Source organism: Corythoichthys intestinalis, chromosome 21, assembly GCF_030265065.1.
Source record: "Corythoichthys intestinalis isolate RoL2023-P3 chromosome 21, ASM3026506v1, whole genome shotgun sequence".
NCBI lineage: Eukaryota > Metazoa > Chordata > Actinopteri > Syngnathiformes > Syngnathidae > Corythoichthys > Corythoichthys intestinalis.
In genome coordinates this window covers 8930380-8949669 of record NC_080415.1, presented here as the reverse complement: position 1 = coordinate 8949669, position 19290 = coordinate 8930380, and the positions used below count along the sequence as shown (strand labels likewise).

The 19290-nt window shown below is 41.2% G+C and overlaps 1 protein-coding gene across 1 annotated transcript; it reads left to right on the top strand.

The window, feature by feature from the left end:
• The first annotated feature begins 1863 nt into the window (after positions 1-1863).
• Positions 1864-18417, top strand: LOC130909860 (bone morphogenetic protein 2-like). The gene is made up of 5 exons (XM_057826776.1): positions 1864-2170; positions 5646-5785; positions 9951-10067; positions 10143-10332; positions 17782-18417. The coding sequence occupies exons 1-5, from the start codon at positions 1864-1866 to the stop codon at positions 18195-18197; spliced, it is 1170 nt and encodes a 389-aa protein (XP_057682759.1). The 3' UTR covers positions 18198-18417.
• Positions 18418-19290: the final 873 nt, after the last annotated feature.

The window sequence follows — 19290 nt, the reverse complement described above, 5'->3', positions numbered from 1 at the left end:
CTCAGGGAGAGTCATTCCAATGATTCTCCCGGCAGCTTTCACCACGCGCTGGAGCGACTGCTGGTCAGCCTTGGTGCAGCTTGTAAACCACACTAAAAGTCCATCTGACAGAACACTGCTGATGGCACAGTTGTAAAAGTTCTCCATCAGAGGTCTGTGGATGTGAGTGCTCCTCAGCTTCCTCAAGTAGTAGAAAACTGAGCAGTCAAATAATATTCTGGTTCTTTGTAAATGCAAGTACTTTTGTACTTTTACTTGAGTAAATTATTTCTTAGATACTTTGCGTAAACAAAATAAAGTGAGTACTTCATCCACCACTGATGAGGAGTGATACCTTTACTATATTGAACAAGTCTCAAATTTCTTACAGTAAAATGTTGTCCAACATACTGTATCACTGTAAAAGTCAGCTGCACTACATTAGCTGCCGACATTACCAACCATACACAACATTTTACTGCAAATGCCAGTTAATTATTGTGAATTTCTACAGTAGCTTACAGTACATATGATGTTACTGTTAAATTTCACACAACTGTAATGTTGGATTTATTAATTAATTTATTTGTTTTACAGGAATCCTGATTTTACTGAGACTTACCACTATAGTTGAACTTTGTCTACTTTGAATGAATAAAGTATGTGTTTATTCCCATGATTTATCTGGTATTATGGCAGTTATTGTTAATTACTGTTAGTAAAGTATTTTACTTTAAAAAACATTCACAATAGTTCTGCAATGATTAATCATTTAACTTGAGTAATTGGAACAGAAAAAATCTTGGGGTCAAATTTTGCTGCTTTGAGGATTCGTTTAATTACAGTGGCATTTTAATGGTTTGTTTTGAAAGTGTTTGCATTTTATTTTATTCATTTGGGTCAATACATTGCCCTTTAGTGGCAACAGTGAATATGACATTACTCTTCTAACATGGCTTGATCCAGCTGCTCCCTGTTAAGACCCAACATAGGGTTTTGTTTGAGCTGATATGATTATTTATGCATTCAAAAATTAGTTTAAAGGTATATTTTGCAGGATTTTTTTTCGTGGGAAAAGGAGTTGGAACGATTTGTTAAGAGCTTTGCAAAAAAATAAATAAATAAAAACTGCATTTTATAGTTTTTAAACTAGCAGACCTTATATGCAAGTTAGCCATTTGTTCTTTTGTTGTACAGTACTTTGTTCCTCTTTTATTATTATTATTTTTCAAATTACACCGTTTGAGGCTAAACTCAGGTAATTTAATTTATTTTTTTAAATACATGAAGTGCAGTTCTGCATATACACTTTGAAAAGACGCTCGGGAATTTTATTTTTTTATTAATGCTCTTTTGAAAGTGTAATCTTAGCAAGCCTTTGTTTTGCAGCTCTTAAACTTTATTAAGCAACAGATTAAATGTTCCTAATTCAATGACTTGATTATTCAAACTAACTTATTGATAGATGAATCGATGACTTCACTAATCGATTGCTGCAGCTCTAGTTCACAATATATACAGCGGAAACATAAAATTTTGCGATTGTATTTTTCAGTCTTTTTCTTTTTCTACATGTTAATTCTAATGAATCTTTGTTCAATAACAATCTAATCGAATTGGACTCCGAAGGAAAATAGCTGTAGGCCTACAGTATTTTATTAAATAATTTAGACATTTTATTAATGTATATTTATAAATATCTGATCTCTTTTCATGGCGTTTCACACTTTCTTTCTCTTTGGGGGGCATTTTCGCCCCCACCTTCCATCATCAATCAGGTTCCAATCATCTGCTCATGTTGCTGAATAGAGTCACCAAATGGCACGTGGTGTTCTTATCACTCTGAGTTCCGCAGGTGTTTAGCTCAGTCCGCCCCTTGCAAGTATGTCAAAAGGAACTGTGCGCATCTGGCTTGTCGTCGCCCTCCAGCTGCGCTGCGTCACAGTCCTCCCGGCTGGCCCTGCGGAGACCCGGGCGGACGTTGACGCGGACCCCGACAGGAAGTTGACTGACAAGTTCGGCGCCTTGTTCAAGTTGAAGGATCAACTCAGAGGCGCGTCGGTAGCCCCGCACAAGAAGGCGCCGCAGTTCATGCTGGATCTGTTTAACGCAGTTTCTGTATCACGCGGGACGAGCAAAAGTCAGAAGGAGATTCTGGAAGGAAATGTTGTCAGGAGCTTCGAAGATAAAGGTTTGTGTTGCTTTGAATCTTGTTTAATGTATTTCTTTTAACTTTTTAAACCACGACACCACTGAAAAATGAATATTTGAGGGAACTTCTTCCAATGCGTAATTACGCGCGGCTCTATAATGCGTCCCTTGTTTTTTCTAACGAGCAGTGAGGAATTTAATTTACTTTCTTTAACTAACTCTACTTTTCTTTGAGTATTTATTTTTCTGATGATGTTTTAATCCCCACATTTTCAAACTGATCCTTATACTGTATACAGAAGAAAAAGAAATACGAGCATGTAATCATGAGGTAATCGTGCATATTTTATTACTTAGGTTAAAACATTAGTCGAATTATGGTAATGCAGTACATTTTTATTTAAGTCCAGAATGTTGCTCCCAACCAACAATATAAGAATGTGTTTTTTTTTTTTTTTTTTTTTTTTATTAATGCAACTATAAATTTCATAAAAGGTTTTTTTTTATATGTATGGAAAACAGTGGCGCCTCCAGAAATTTTTCATAGGGCTGGCCAGATGGGGCCACTTAAAATCTTGGGGTGGCCAAAACTAAAATCCATAATTTCAGGTTTTCATCATTATATTATTGTTGTAAAAAGGTCAGGGAAAACTATCGGAAAGACTTAAGGACACGGTTACTGATATACTTTGGTGTATTCTGTAATATTTGCTGTTACTAATGATTTAATGTGCATAGTCCATAACTGTCCAGTCAACATTTTGAGTTCCACAACAATTCGGTTTTATTGTGTTATGTATATATTGGTGTACATTTAACTAGGGCTGTCAAACGATTAAAATTTTTAATCGAGTTAATCACAGCTTAAAAATTAATTAATCGTGATTAATCGCAATTCAAACCATCTCTAAAATATGCCATATTTTTCTGTAAATTATTGTTGGAATGGAAAGATAAGACAAGACGGATGTATACATTGAACATACTGTACATAAGTGCTGTATTTGTTTATTATAACAATAAATCCACAAGATGGCATTAACTTTATTAACATTCTTTCTGTGACGGATCCACGGATAGGAAGACTTGTAATTCTTAAAGCATAAATATGAGGTTGTATATTGTGACTAAAGATTGCCATCTAGTGTATTTGTTGAGCTTTCAGTCAATGATACGGTAGCAACTTAACTGTTCTGCCCAAATGCATGATGGGAAATGGTGCAACCATGACTGTGTGTGGTGGCTGCAAAGGCTGTATCTTCTCTGCGTTTGGTACACTACAGGGTGTTAAGAAAAAGATCAACTCCTGTCATTCTTCCACACGTCGCTTCCCACAATATTTATAGTTGCTGTGGGAGAGATGACAAAGCTTTTGCCAATTAAAAGCACGGCCCCAATGAATGCTTGTATCTACACCACTCTGCCTCTTATCTCTGTATATAAGTAAAACGGCACCATTGTAGGCTGTTTGCGGCAATGCGAGAATGAGTCGTACTGCAAATGCGTTAATTCGGATAAAAATGTTCACGTGATTAAAAAAAATTAATTAGCGCCTGTTAACGTGATAAATTTAACATTTAACAAAACAAAATAAAAGCATTCATTTGGGAAGAAATGCATAACTGATGCTACAACAATCTAACGATATACTGGCAAACGGGGTGGCCAGTGGGGTGGCCAACCAATTTATAGGGGTGGCCGTGGCCACCCCCTGGTGGCGCCACTGATGGAAAAGTGGACTAAAAAGTCATTTTTAATTTTTACCCTTGTAGTTAAGCCTATCCTACATACAGTGCCTTGCAAAAGTATTCGGCCCCCTTGAACCTTGTAACCTTTTGCCACATTTCAGGCTTCAAACATAAAGATATAAAATTTTAATTTTTTTGTCAAGAATCAACAACAAGTGGGACACAGTTGTGATGTGGAACAAAATTTATTGGATAATTTAAACTTTTTTAACAAATAAAAAACTGAAAAGTGGGGCGTGCAATATTATTCGGCCCCCTTGCGTTAATACTTTGTAGCGCCACCTTTTGCTCCAATTACAGCTGCAAGTCGCTTGGGGTATGTTTCTATCAGTTTTGCACATCGAGAGACTGACATTCTTGCCCATTCTTCCTTGCAAAACAGCTCGAGCTCAGTGAGGTTGGATGGAGAGTGTTTGTGAACAGCAGTCTTCAGCTCTTTCCACAGATTCTCGATTGGATTCAGGTCTGGACTTTGACTTGGCCATTCTAACACCTGGATACGTTTATTTTTGAACCATTCCATGGTAGATTTGGCTTTATGTTTTGGATCATTGTCCTGTTGGAAGATAAATCTCCATCCCAGTCTCAGGTGTTGTGCAGATACCAACAGGTTTTCTTCCAGAATGTTCCTGTATTTGGCTGCATCCATCTTCCCGTCAATTTTAACCATCTTCCCTGTCCCTGCTGAAGAAAAGCAGGCCCAAACCATGATGCTGCCACCACCATGTTTGACAGTGGGGATGGTGTGTTCAGGGTGATGAGCTGTGTTGCTTTTACGCCAAACATATCGTTTTGCATTGTGGCCAAAAAGTTCTATTTTGGTTTCATCTGACCAGAGCACCTTCTTCCACATGTTTGGTGTGTCTCCCAGGTGGCTTGTGGCAAACTTTAAACGAGACTTTTTATGGATATCTTTGAGAAATGGCTTTCTTCTTGCCACTCTTCCATAAAGGCCAGATTTGTGCAGTGTACGACTGATTGTTGTCCTATGAACAGACTCTCCCACCTCAGCTGTAGATCTCTGCAGTTCATCCAGAGTGAACATGGGCCTCTTGGCTGCATCTCTGATCAGTTTTCTCCTTGTTTGAGAAGAAAGTTTGGAAGGACGGCCGGGTCTTGGTAGATTTGCAGTGGTCTGATGCTCCTTCCATTTCAATATGATGGCTTGCACAGTGCTCCTTGAGATGTTTAAAGCTTGGGAAATCTTTTTGTATCCAAATCCAGCTTTAAACTTCTCCACAACAGTATCTCGGACCTGCCTGGTGTGTTCCTTGGGTTTCATAATGCTCTCTGCACTTTAAACAGAACCCTGAGACTATCACAGAGCAGGTGCATTTATACGGAGACTTGATTACACACATTTGGATTCTATTTATCATCATCGGTCATTTAGGACAACATTGGATCATTCAGAGATCCTCACTGAACTTCTGGAGTGAGTTTGCTGCACTGAAAGTAAAGGGGCCGAATAATATTGCACGCCACACTTTTCAGTTTTTTATTTGTTAAAAAAGTTTAAATTATCCAATAAATGTTGTTCCACTTTACGATTGTGTCCCACTTGTTGTTGATTCTTGACAAAAAAATTAAATTTCATATCTTTATGTTTGAAGCCTGAAATGTGGCGAAAGGTTGCAAGATTCAAGGGGGCCGAATACTTTTGCAAGGCACTGTAAGTACAAAACATTTTCTAAAATCTATTAAATTTATGCTAAGCATAATCCATACAACAATAATAATTTTTACTAAAGTGTTTTAATGCTTCAGGTCATTATGGAGAAAACTTTCACTATTTCAACCTGTCCTCCTTTGGAAGAGAAGAGATGATGATTAAAGCTGAATTCCGCTGGTTTCGAAAGAAACAGAAGCATATCCTGGGAAAGTCATATCGGCCTCATTTCTATAAGGTAGACATGTGTTTATTCTTTTTCTTGTAGCCCACAAACATTTGTGGCCTATAGTTTAGGTTTTCCAGCCTGATACTGTATATTACACTGGAACATGGTATGAGAGATCCATCCAACATCTGCCGCTTAATCTGGGGTCAGGTTGTGGGGGTGGCAGCTTTAGCAGGGAAGCACAGACTTCCCTCTCCCCAACCATTTCAACCAGCTCCTTCGGCGGGATCCGAAGGCGTTCCCTGGCCAACCGGAACACATGGTCCCTCCAGCGTGTCCTGGGTCGTCAATGGGGCCTCCCGCTGGTGGGACATGCCCGGAAAACCTCTCCATGCAGGGAGGGGTACAGGAGGCATCCAAACAAGATACCCAAGCCGCCTCAACTGGCTCCTCTCAACGCGAAGGAGTAGGAGCAGCTCGACACCGAGTCCCTCCCGGATGACCGAGCTTCTCACCCGATCTCTAAGGGAGAGCCCGGACACCCTGCAGAAGAAACTCACTTCGGCTGCTTTTATCCGGGATCTTGTTCTTTCGGTCATGACCCACAGCTGTTGACCATAGGTGAGGGTAGGAACGTAAATCGACTGGTAAATCGAGAGCTTCGCCTTTCGTTTCAGCTCCTTCTTCACCACTACGGACCGGTAGAGAGTCCGCATCACTGCAGATGCTTCACCGATCCTCGTGTCGATTTCCCGCTCCCTCCTACCCTCACTTGTGAACAAGACCCCAAGATACTTGAACTCCTCCACTTGGGGCAGGATGTAATCCCTAACCCTGAGAGGGCACGCCACCCTTTTCCAACTGAGGACCATGGTCTCGGATTTGGAGGTGCTGATCTTCATCCCAACCGCTTCGTACTCGGCTGTGAACCGCTCCAGTGAGATTTGGAGGTCACGGATTGATGAAGCCAAACAGCACCTGCAAAAACCAGAGATTCAATCTGAGGCCACCAAACCGGACACCTTCAATGCTTCGGCTGCGCCTAAAAATTCTGTCCATAAAAATTATAAACAGAATCGGTGACAAAGGGCAGCCTTGGCGGAGTCCAACCCTTACTGGGAATGTATCCAACTTACTGCCGGCAATGCGCACCAAACTCTGACACCGGCCGTACAGGAACCAAACAGCCCTTACCAAGGGACTCAGTAACCCGTACTCCTGGAGTACTCCTCAAAGGACTTCCCGAGGCACACGGTCGAATGCCTTCTCCAAATTCACAAAGCACATGTAGACAGACTGGTTGAGCGAACTCCCATGTACCCTCGAGGATTCTGCCGAGGGTGTAGAGCTGGTCCTCTGTTCCACGGCCGGGACGAAAACTGCACTGCTCCTCCTGAATCCGAGATTTGACTTCCTGACCGACCCTCCTCTCCAGCACCCCTGAATAGACTCTACTGGGGAGGCTGAGGAGTGTGATCCCTCTATAATTGGAACACACCACCCCGGTCTAGCATCCCTCCGCCTTCGGGTGGGGGGACGGGTCCTGACTGTTGTTTGTGCTTACGCTCCAAACAACATCCCAGAGTACCCATCCTTTTTGGAGTCCTTGGAGGGTGTGCTGGAGAGCCCTCCTTCTGGGGACTCCCTCGTTCTGCTGGGGGACTTCAGCGCTCACATGGGCAATGACAATGAGGCCTGGAGGGGCGTGAATGGGCATGAGAGATCATCTAAACAAATACATGAGCGAACAGAAAGTGACCAAGAAAGGTGAGGTAAAATACCTCCGTGAAGTTGGACCCCATCAGACTCAAGTTTATAATATAAACGATGTCAATAGTACCCGTGTTACGAACGAGTTCCTTTCCTACGCTGGCGATGTAACCCGAATTTCCAGTAGGATTTAGAATAGAATAAAATACCCTTTAAGTACCCTGAAATAACCCCTAAACCTCAAAATAACTATTTTCAAAAACATGTATTATACTTTATACTAATAAAATAAAGTAGAAAAAAAATAGTATACTGTGCTTACCATCAATGCTGGTGCATGATGAAAAAGGTACACTGAGTATGCCTGCTTATTCACAATTGGAGACACAAGAGTTCTTGTTTCACTAATGTTTACTGTAGTTTTACCTTTAAACCACAGAAACACCGTAAAAAAAAATTGGCTTGCTAGTGAACAAACAGGTAAATTGATGTGACTTATGAAGCTTATTTAGAGCTTGACTTCAACAACTTGGACGAGGACGAGCTGCTTATGCTACACCGCTACCACTACTGCTTTGTATTCTACTTCCTTAGTAAAAAACAGTGACCTGATTGGGCGTGCTCTCACTGCAATTAAACTTATAAATTTCACCATTTTAATTTAACTTGTAAACAAATTATTATTAACAACATAGTCCCAATAATCGAACAACGACGACAGGAAAAAAAAAAACAATGCACTCAACAACAACAACAACAAAATGTGCATCATGTACATTTTCAATTAATCTGAGTGAGACAACAGGTCCCATTATTAACGAAACAAATATTTGCTGAGGAACTTGACAGTCATCACTCGAGATTAATATTTCAATACGCATAAAACGATAGCAGGACAAACGAATTTTTTTTACAGCAAACGAGCATAAATTATTGACATCACTTTTAGTCTAGCTCTACACCCTCAGCAGGGTCCTCGAGGGTGGATGGGATTTCGCTCAACCAGTCTACATGTGTTTTGTGGATTTGGAGAAGGCGTTTGACCGTGTCTCTTGGGGAGGCCCATGGGTGGTGGTTCGGTTTTACAAGGTACAGAGCCCCTTGGTGAGGGCTGTTCGGTCCTTGCACCACCGTGTGAGAGTTTGGTCCGCATTGCCAGCAGTAAGTCGAATTCGTTCCCAGTGATGGTCGGACTCTGCCAAGGTTGCTCTTTGTCACCGCTTCCGTTCATAACTTTTATGGACAGAATTTGTAGGCGCAGCCGAAGTGTTCAGAGTGTCTGGTATGGTGGCCTCAGCATTTCATCTCTGGTTTTTGCAGATGATGTGGTGCTGTTGGCTTCATCAAGCCGTGACCTCCAACTCTCACTGGAGCGGTTCACAGCCGAGTGCGAAGCGGTTGCGATGAAGATCAGTACCTCCAAATCCGAGACCATGGACCTCAGTCGAAAAAGGGTGGCGTGCCCTCTCCGGGTTGAGGATGAGCTCCTGCCCCAAGTGGAGGGCTTTAGGTATCTTGGGGTCTTGTTCTCGAGTGAGGGTAGGAGGGAGCGGGAGATCAACAGGCGGATCGGTGCAGCATCTGCAGACTCTGCACTGGTCCGTAGTGGTGAAGAAGGAGCTGAGCCAAAAGGCGAAGCTCTTGATTCACCATTCGATGTACGTTCCTACCCTCACCTATGGTCATGAGCTGTGGGTCATGACTGAAAGCGCATGATCGCGGATAAAAGCAGCCGAAATGAGTTTCCTCCGCAGGGTGTCTCTAGAGATAGGGTGAGAAGCTCGGTCGTCCGGGAGGGACTTGGTGTCGAACTGCTATTCTTCCGCTTTGAGAGGAGCCGGTTGAGGTGGCTCGGGCATCAGGTTTGGATGCCTCCTGGATGCCTCTCTGGAGAGGTGATCCGGGCATGTCCCTCCGGCGGCAGGTCCCTGGGACGACCCAGGACACACTGGAAAGACTATGTCTCTCGGCTGGCCTGGGAACACCTTAGGTTTCTGCTGGAGGAGCTGGTTAAAGTGGCTGGGGAGAGGGAAGTCTGGGCTTCCCTGCTAAAGCTGCTGCCCCTGCGACCCAACCCCGGATTAAGCGGTAGATGATGGATGGATGGATGGATGGATGGATGGATGGATCACTTTTAGCCATTTTTAATCTAAATGGGGAACTGGTTGACCTCAGATTGACCCATAAAAGAATTGTAAATATCTTAAAAATGATAGCAGCTCAAACAAAACTTTTTACGGCACAAACAAGCACAAACGATTGACATAATTTTTATATAAATTTGCATCTGATTGGCGGGCCCACTTCACAGAGATGGGAAAAATATTTCCGAGGAATAAATTACAAATGAGATCAATAATTACAGTTATGACGATTGTAAAGATGCCTCGATATTGTCGTGGTATTGTCTTGGAGCTTCCGTGAACTTTTTAGGGGTATGAAATAAGTTATATATCTGCATTACTACAATTGGATTTTGTCAAATACTATTCATATCTAATATACGTGTCGTGCTACTTTCCAGGTGGATTTGTATGAAGTGTTAGATAGTCAAGTAAAGCCTTGGCGTGGAAACCTTATCACCTCCAGACTCGTTCCTCTATACACACAAGGATGGGAAGTGTTTAATGTTACACAAACGGTCAGTATTCGTCATGTACCCCATCACAACTGCTGAATACATCTGAGAAAATTTCAAACAAGTTGATTGTTTTAGGTGTCTAAGTGGCTCCGCAATAGCCAGGATAATAACGGCATCCTGGTGGTAACTACGCTGCCGTCTGGGACTTGGATGGACTCAGTGTTTACGTCATCCAAGCTGCACGGGGAGCCAGCAGACACTAACGCCTACTTGGTTATATTCTCTGATGATGGGAGGACTGGAGCATCAAACCAGTCATTCTTTGGTAAGAAGGTGGTCGACTGCATCAAACACATATGGTATCCCATCTGTAGACAGTAAATTGTGACGCATTTGATGATCAGTTTAAGGATTTGCCATTAGGAAAAAAAAGGTGGGAGGGCCCAGTCATCGTTGCTTGTTGCTTTTATCATACTTGTCGTTGTATTTTTCAGTGAACTGCACTGTATCATACAGCGATCTGTTTATAATAATTCTGTGCTAACTATGCATGCACTACTGCACTTGGCTCACTTTCGTGCCCACAGTTAAATTCGTTCATTCCCCCTTTCACAGTCAAAATGGATTAGACATTTGTCACCAAAAATGGCATCCAATGAGTTAACAAGGAAATGATCCAGAATGCTCCAACACCAACAAAAGTGACACCAAATCAACAGGAAGTAAACTTTAAATGGCCCCAAATCAACAAGAAGCAGCCCGAAAAATCAACAGGAAATGATCCAAAATTTACAGGAAGTGACCAATGAATATGTTAAAAGTACAAGGAAAAGGCACAAATGAACACAGCGCCTGCCATAGACAACAATAGATGTCCAATTCACTTATACTAGAAGGACTGGCTATGCATGCTCTTCTAGTGCCATTGACAGCGCTTGATATCCAATCCATTTTGACTGGGATCATTCGTACCCCTTCCTCCCAGTCAAAATGCATTGGATGCTGAGCACCATCAATGGTAGCCAGTAACTTATTTGGCCAAAAATAAACTAGTAAGTGGTAAATGGTGTTATACTTATATAGTATAGTCCAGCTCACATGAGATGTAATTGCCATAAATGTTGATGCCCCTGACATAAAGAATCAAAATAGATACAGTGGTATAAAAAAGTATCTGAAGCTTTTGGAATTTCTCACATTTCTACATAAAATCTTTGTCAAAATCGCACAGATGAAAAAAACAGTGTCTACTTTAACTAAATCTAACTAATCATGGCCTATTCTTCTCTATAAAAGTGCTGTAGTTCAGTCAGATTCCTGGGATGTCTGGCATAAATAGCTGTCTTTAGGTCATGCCACAAGCATCTCAATTGGGTTCAAGTCTGGACTTTGACTTGGCCACTCCAGAACGTGTATTTTGTTTTTCTGAAACCATTCTGAAGTTGATTTTCTTCTTTGTTTTAGATCATTGTCTTGTTGCAGCATCTGTCCTCTTTTTGCTTACAACTATCTGACAGGCGGCCTCCGGTTTTCCTGCAAAACATCCTGATAAACCTTTGAATTCATTCTTCCATTAATGATTGCAAGTTGTCCAGGCCCTGAGGTAGCAAAACAGCCCCAAGTCATTGATGCTCCCGCCACCATGCTTCACGGTGGGGATGAGGTGTTGATGTTGGTGAACTGTTCCATTTTTCCTCCACTCATGACATTGTGTGTTACGCCTAAACAATTCAACTTTGGTTTCATCAGTCCACAAAATATTTTGCCAAAACTTCTGTGGAGTGTCCAAGTGCCTTTTTGCGAACATTAAGAGTGCAACAATGTTTTTTTAGACAGCCCATGAACCTAATTCTTGGCCATTGTTTTACAGACAATTTACGTGTGTATAGAGATATTAGATAGTGCCAATGATTTCTGTAAGTCTTTAGCAGACACTCTAGGGTTCTTCTTTACCTCTGAGTGTTCTGCGTTCTCTTGGGGTCATTTTTGGTGGACGGCCACTCCTTGGGAGAGAAGCAACAGTGCCAAACTTCTCATCAAGACAATTCTTACCAGGTGTTTGTTATATAGTGGGCAGAGCAGCTTTAAACCACTTATCAGTGTTTGGGCACACGCACCTGACTTAAATTCTTTGGTAGAAATTGGTTTCAATTCTTCTTTAAGTCTCCTTAGGCAGAGGGTTCACTTGCTTATTTTTTCTGTAAATGCTTGCATGCTATCCTCATTAACCAATATGAAAATCTATAAATGTTTGGGTGGTTGTAGTTAAAGCAATTACTGTATTTTCATCTGTGTGATTTTGACAAAGATCAGATCACATTTGATGGTGATTTTTATGCAGAAATATGAGAAATTCCAAAAGATTCAGATACCTTTTCATACCACTGTATATACAGAGGTGGGTAGAGTAACCAAAGATTTTACTCAAGTAGGAGTAGCGTCACTCAAGAAAAAGTAAAAGTAACAATCCAAAAATTTACTCAAGTAAAAGTAAAAAAGTATTTGTTGAAAACAATACTCAAGTAATGACTAACACTGTGAGTAGCTGCTTAGAATATCAGATTTTTTATTTATTTATTTTTTTAAATAAGTCTTTTTTTCTCAGCACAACTTATCTATAGTAACTGTTATTGATATACTGTACTATAACTTAATACATGACCATAAGGCCAAAAAGATGACACAAAAATAATCAATTTCAGACCAGAACAACACTATGAAACATCACCCGCCCAAAGCATTTGAGTGCCCTCTAGTGGAGAAATAACATTGTTACATCTGAATGATATAATGGAGTCATGTGGTTAGTGTTGCGACGTCTCATTGGTGAAAATGAGTCCACGTTTACACGACAACGATCATACGCGCTAACGCAAAAATTATGTTTTGCTTTATTTTAATTGCGCGTTTACAAGACCATTATGTGTAGGGAAAACTGCATGCACACGGAAGCGCAAAGGTGCATGAAACCACCAATTTGCCAATGTACTTTGCATTCCCATACCCAACATATAGGTGGCATCACACAAAAAAAGAAAGCACAAATCCTTGCGTGTCCTAACATCCACGGCTGACGGAGCGTACCAGCTTTTTCGATAACAGAGGGGTGTCTCAACACCTTCTATTCTGCTGTTTCCTCTTTCATCTTGATCAAATAACAACATGGCGAACCGCTTCGGACTGTAATTAGAGTAGTGAATAGTTGTACATTGTTGAATTATGTTGATCGCAGTTAGGCCGTTTACAAGGTTGCTACTTGAAGACATGTTTCATCAGTATCTTCACCCTGACTGACAAATACTGTATATTGGAGCATTAAGGCCGAGTTACAGTATGCTTCAAGGAAGACCTGATTTACGACCCTCTATCGTAGCCTGACGTGCACCTTCATTTTGTGACTTTGTGTCACGTCGACGCATATGACGTGGTGGAAATGGACTGTGATTGATCCGCTCAGACTGTTGTTTGAGGTTCAGCGCGAAATCACCGCCATTGTCAAACATGATTTTGCTACACGCAAAAATGGACCAAGCCGACGAGAGTATCAACGAAGAGCAAGTACGACAACTTCTACAATGTCTCATCAAGACATGATGAAGATTGCCAAATGGCAAGCAATTCGTGGGAGGAGATTGCTGAAAATACAGGCTGGAGGTCAGCCAGCGATTGAATAAAAAAATGGAAGAACCACCGAGACAAGTATGTGTGTGTTCGGAATCGAATGGCCACACGAAGCGGTGACCCATTCTGCCAAAAACTGCCAGCTTTTTATCACTTTGGTTTGGTGTCAAAAGATTTGTTTTGATGTTTAATTTTCAACAACAGACAGTTGACACTGGATACATCATCACTGATTGAGAGTGCCTCGGTGCTTTTATGATAACGTTAACATCAAGGATTCCAACGCAGTTTGGGAAGTTCCATAGCCGCCAGAAATCTGCTATGGCTTCCCACTGGCTAGTTGTAGGAAACGGCAAACAAATCGGGCTGGAGGGCTTTGCAGACCTCGGACAAAACGCTGGACGTAATGCTCGACGCCAGTTTGAAGCTAGCCGCCACAGCTTGCTGGTTTCCACCCGAGGCAAAAACTCTCCGTGCGGCATCAAAAGTCGTACAGACTGCCTCGAAACTGTCTTCTGCATCGCCTTCACCCCAACGTTTGTATGATCAACATTTATTCAATGTTGATGAGCTGAAGATCCACATTCAAGCGTTCCATCTTGCAATGTTTATTTATTTTTTCTCCGTTAAACTAGCGGAAGTCAACAAGTGTGCCCCAAAACCGTACAAACACAACGCCACACACCTCTAGTGGCTTGGCGGTGAATTGCAGAGCAACGCGTTCCCTCAGAACTACCGCAGAACTAACGAATGCTCATTGACGCGGTAGTCACTTTGCCGTCACCGCAACACAGGAGCATAACTCAGGCTTTATCGTCACTTACTGTTCCCGGTTACGAAAGTCATCTGTCACTCAAAGGTCACTGAGACAGCCACTGTCGACAAAAATAAAGTCAACATGCAGAATAAAGAGGTAAAATGTAACGATTCTAGTGTAACCCAAAGTAGCGGAGTAAGAGTATAATTTCTTCTTCACATTACTCAAGTAAAAATAAAAAGTAGTCCGTGGTAAAACTACTCTAAGAAGTACATTTTTCTCAAAAAGTTACTCAAGTAAATGTAACGGAGTAAATGTAATGCGTTACTACCCACTTCTGGATATATGTACATTAAAGAGTTACAGTGTATCAAAAAAGTGAGTACACTCCTCGCATTTCTGCAGATATTTAAGTATATCTTTTCATGGGACAGCACTGACAAAATGACATTTTGACACAATGAAAAGTAGCAGCTTATATAATAGAGTTAATTTATTTCCCCTCAAAATAACTCAAAATATAGCCATTAATATCTGAACCCCTGGCAACAAAAGTGAGTACACCCCTTTGAAAAAACGTACATCCCTAAATGTCCAAATTGAGTACTGCTTGTCATTTTCCCTCCAAAATGTCATGTGACTCGTTACAGGAGTGCTGTCAGCATTGCTGCAGAGATTGAAGAGGTGGGGGGGTCATTCCCGCCGCACATGCTTGAGACGATCGGAACAAAAAAAATTAATCTTCATCTCATCAGACCATAGGACATGGTTCCAGTAATCCATGTGCTTTGTTGACATGTCTTCAGCAAACTGTTTATGGGCTTTCTAGAGTACTGTCTTCAGAAGAGGCTTCCTCCTGGGGTAACAGCCATTCACACCAATTTGATGTAGAGTATGGCGTATGGTCCGAGCACTAACAGGGTGACCCCCCACCTCTTCAATCTGTGAAGCAATGCTGACAGCACTCCTGTAACGAGTCACATGACATTTTGGAGGGAAACTGACAAGCAGTACTCAATTCGGACATTAAGTGATTTAACGTAGTTCCCAGGCGGTGTACTCACTTTTGTTGCCAGGTGTTTAGATATTAATGGCTATATTTTGATTTAATTTGAAGGGAAAATAAATTAACTCTAATATATAAGCTGCACACAGACTACTTTTCATTGTGTCAAAGTGTCATTTTGTCAGTGTTGTCCCATGAAAAGATATACTTAAATATCTGCAGAGATGCAAGGGGTGTACTCACTTTTGTGATACACTGTAGGTGTTGTAGTCTGATACTATGCAAACTGAAGGTTTAATCATTTCATGTTAATACATACCATCAAAACTCAGTAGTATTAGTATGATTTGGGGGGCAACCTTTCATAATTTCATTATGGATATTAGAGGTTGACCGATATATCGGCCAGCTGATATATCGGGCCGATGTATGGACTTCTTTCTAACATCGGCTATTGGTCAATTAACAAATAAAATAAGGCAATAAGAAAGGATTTTTGATCAGGCATCAGTTTGGGCAACTGTGGCCGCAGCTGACTGATGGCAGGACCCTGGAAAGAACATGCAGCAGCTTCAAGGCAGGCTGCTACAGGAAGCTTCAGGCTTGCCGGTTTTGTAAATAATTCTGTTGCTTTATCCTTATCCTTTTAAAGGAGGGGTCAGGAACCTTTTTGGCCGAGAGAGCCATGAACACCACATATTTTTAAATGTAATTCCGTGAGAGCCATACAAAATGTTTCCAAATTACAAGCAATGCGCGCATTTTATGTAATTTCAACACTTCTAAAGTACAATAAGTCTCTGAATTCTTTTTAATATCATTGTTATGCTGTTGCTAATCAATGATGAGTATTTCTTACAATTAATGCAACTTCTGGTGCTGCATGGTTTTGCTGATGGCTTTGTAGTCCGGTTGATACTTGGCTTAAGCTTCATGCAGGTGTTGAGAAACTTATGCATGGAGCACCATCAGTGCAGACCGAAACAAGTTTATCCATCGGTAGATTTTTTTTTCTTTAGTGAACTCAGTGAAGGACTTGAATAAATCCTCCCCTCGTGTTCTCTCTTTCATAGTCAAAACCTTGCAATCACGCTGAACTCGAATAAATAGCTTACGTCTGTTGACTCATCCAAAGTGAAAGAAAAAAACGGTGCCGCATTTATGTTCTTATGTCCAGCTGAAAATTACGATACCCCTCGCCTTTTTTTCTTTTTGCAGTCTTCACAAAAGGGTTTCAAAAATTAGATGACAACGCAGAAAACGAAACTGAAAACGAGGAAAGTTTACTTCCTGATCTCACGCACACGCGCACATCGGCCGCTATTTTCGACAGCAAAATACGACAACCTCACTTGAACAGTGTCTCTGCCTCATCTGCTTTGCCTATGCGAGTGATAAAGTGACAGATGGATAGACACAACGACATGTATATTTATTTGCCACTTTCCCACTGTGAACCGGCTTTCTAGTTGTCGGTTGTAGTATATGGACTACGTGTCCCATGCTCACGCAGCCAATGGCATGGGACTTGGGGGGATCTAACGTAGCACATCTTGGTTGCTATTTGATGATATCTAGTGCAAAGTGCGGGAGTGTTGTCGGAGTGTTAAAAAAGTTAACATACGGCGCAAAAGTCACGCCTGCTCATTACTGCACAACACCAGTGTATGACTGGTGACTGGCACCGTTTTGCGTATAACCAACCTTTTTTTTTTTTTTTTATAAGCCAGATTTATTAGCCAGATGAAGCCGTCAAAAGAGCCAGATCTTAGGTTCCTGACCCCTGTTTTAAAGTGATCCTTACACTCTAAATATAGTTCATAGCGTTGGCGTAGCATTCGCATTAGCATTAGCTTTAGCATGGCAAGCATCATCTTTAACTCACTCTCACTTGTTTAAATCTCGTCACAACATCCCGATGGGTTTAATTATTTGAAAATAATATACTGTTCTTGCTGAGTGTGTATAATCATAAAAAGAAGTGTTTTTTTTGCTGTTGTCTCAGGCCATCATTGTAAATTTGGAGCTGTTAAAGCAATTTCAAAGAAAAAACTGCCTTTCATAATCTATGTGTTTTTTAAAAAAAAAAAAACTATATCGTCCTCAAATATCAACTTACAAAATCAGCTTTGGAAATCGGCAATCAGCTGAATTTTTTTTTTTCAATATCGGCTTCTGCCTTTGAAAATCACATATCAGTTGAACTCTAATGGATCTGTTCCTAATGCTGTGATTGGCTGGCAACCAATTCAGAGTGTACCCCGCTTACTTCCCTTCGTGAGGTGCCATAAGCTCCAGCACCCCTACCATGTGTAGATAACCAGACCAGAAGATGAATGAATGATATATTTCTTATGTTGTTTCTTAACATGTGAATCTTCTACATTCAGGACCAGCCCGCCCTTCATCAACTGCTTCTGAACTCCACAACCACCCCACCCGAAGGCGGCGCGGTGCCCCAGGGCTCTTACCCCGAGGCCATTCCCGGTCCTGTCAGAGGGTCCCCCTTTTTGTAGACTTCGAGGAGATCGGTTGGTCAGGCTGGATCATCTCGCCGCGGGGGTACAATGCTTACCATTGTAAAGGCTCCTGTCCTTTCCCGTTGGGGGGCAACCTTCGAGCCACCAACCACGCCACGGTGCGCTCCATCATGCACGCGCTCAAGCTGTCTGCAGACGAAGTTGAAATGCCCTGCTGTGTACCTGATAAACTCCAGCCAATCAGTTTGTTATATTTTGATGATGAAGAGAATGTGGTGTTGAAACAGTATGACGACATGGTGGCGTTAAGCTGCGGCTGCCATTAATGCTTCACCATTAGATAAGGAAAGCTCTAAAGAGGGTAATATTTATGAAAACCAACTTATTTCTAAAGTAAACTTAAGCTTGTTAAAAATTTGAAAAAATCAGAAAGTATACCGAAATTTATATTTCAGGAATAAGATGAATTCATCCATTGTCAACAATGCTGTGTGAAAGGTGAGGTACAACCTGAACTAGTTACCATGCATGAAGTCACAGCGTTCTTATTTACATTTACACTTTGGATGATTTGAAGTCTGCAAACAAACATACAAAACAGGTTACCGTAATTTTCTGACTATAAGCCACTACTTTTTTGCCTGCGGCTTATTTGTTGATTTATATGGGTTAAAAATGTAACACTTTATTTGACAGCGGCATCATAAGACTGTCAAAAGACCGTCATAATTATGACATGACACTATCAAGGACATTATGCTAATGTCATTAAGTGTCATCCAGCAAATCACTAACTCGGTTCTCTTACAGCCATTCAAAAGTGAGATAATTTGCCAGACGACACCAAATGACATCTGTTGTAAGCATTCATTAATGCTCATGACAGTGTCATGTCATAATTATGATTCTCTAATGACAGTCATATGGCACCACTGTTATATAAAGTTTTACCAAATACCATAACTAGCAATCAATGAAACAAATGAACAGTGACTGAAGAAATAATTAGCAAAGAACATGTATCTTATAGTTATCTACATCTGTAGCGCTGCAGTGCATGCTAGGAGGAATGTTGGACAACAACAGTGTTGACAGCAGGTGGCAGCAGAAGTTGACTGTCTCCCCCATAGGAGCAGTGATGGCCAAATGAAGCTTCTTGACACAATGAAGCTATGCAGCCAATTGGTTCAAGGCTTTCTTAATGGTTAATTTGATCTTATGACAGTCGTATGTTAAATAAAGTGTTACTGGTTAATATCTTTTGGTGTAAATATCCCATAATACAGTGAGGACAGCTGCAGCTTAATCTATGAACAAATGCCATTTTCGTGTCAAATTTTGTTGGTGGCGGTTTATAGTCAGGCGCCTTAAAGTGCAAAAATTACGGTACTCATAGTGTTGCCCCGATATGGCACTAAA

Bases quoted from the DNA above. Each gene is read 5' to 3' on its own strand.
- LOC130909860 (XM_057826776.1), top strand. From the start codon at position 1,864: ATGTCAAAAGGAACTGTGCGCATCTGGCTTGTCGTCGCCCTCCAGCTG. The intron at 5,786-9,950 runs GTAGACATGTGT...GCTACTTTCCAG, and splicing joins ATCGGCCTCATTTCTATAAG to GTGGATTTGTATGAAGTGTT. The intron at 10,333-17,781 runs GTAAGAAGGTGG...TTCTACATTCAG, and splicing joins ATCAAACCAGTCATTCTTTG to GACCAGCCCGCCCTTCATCA.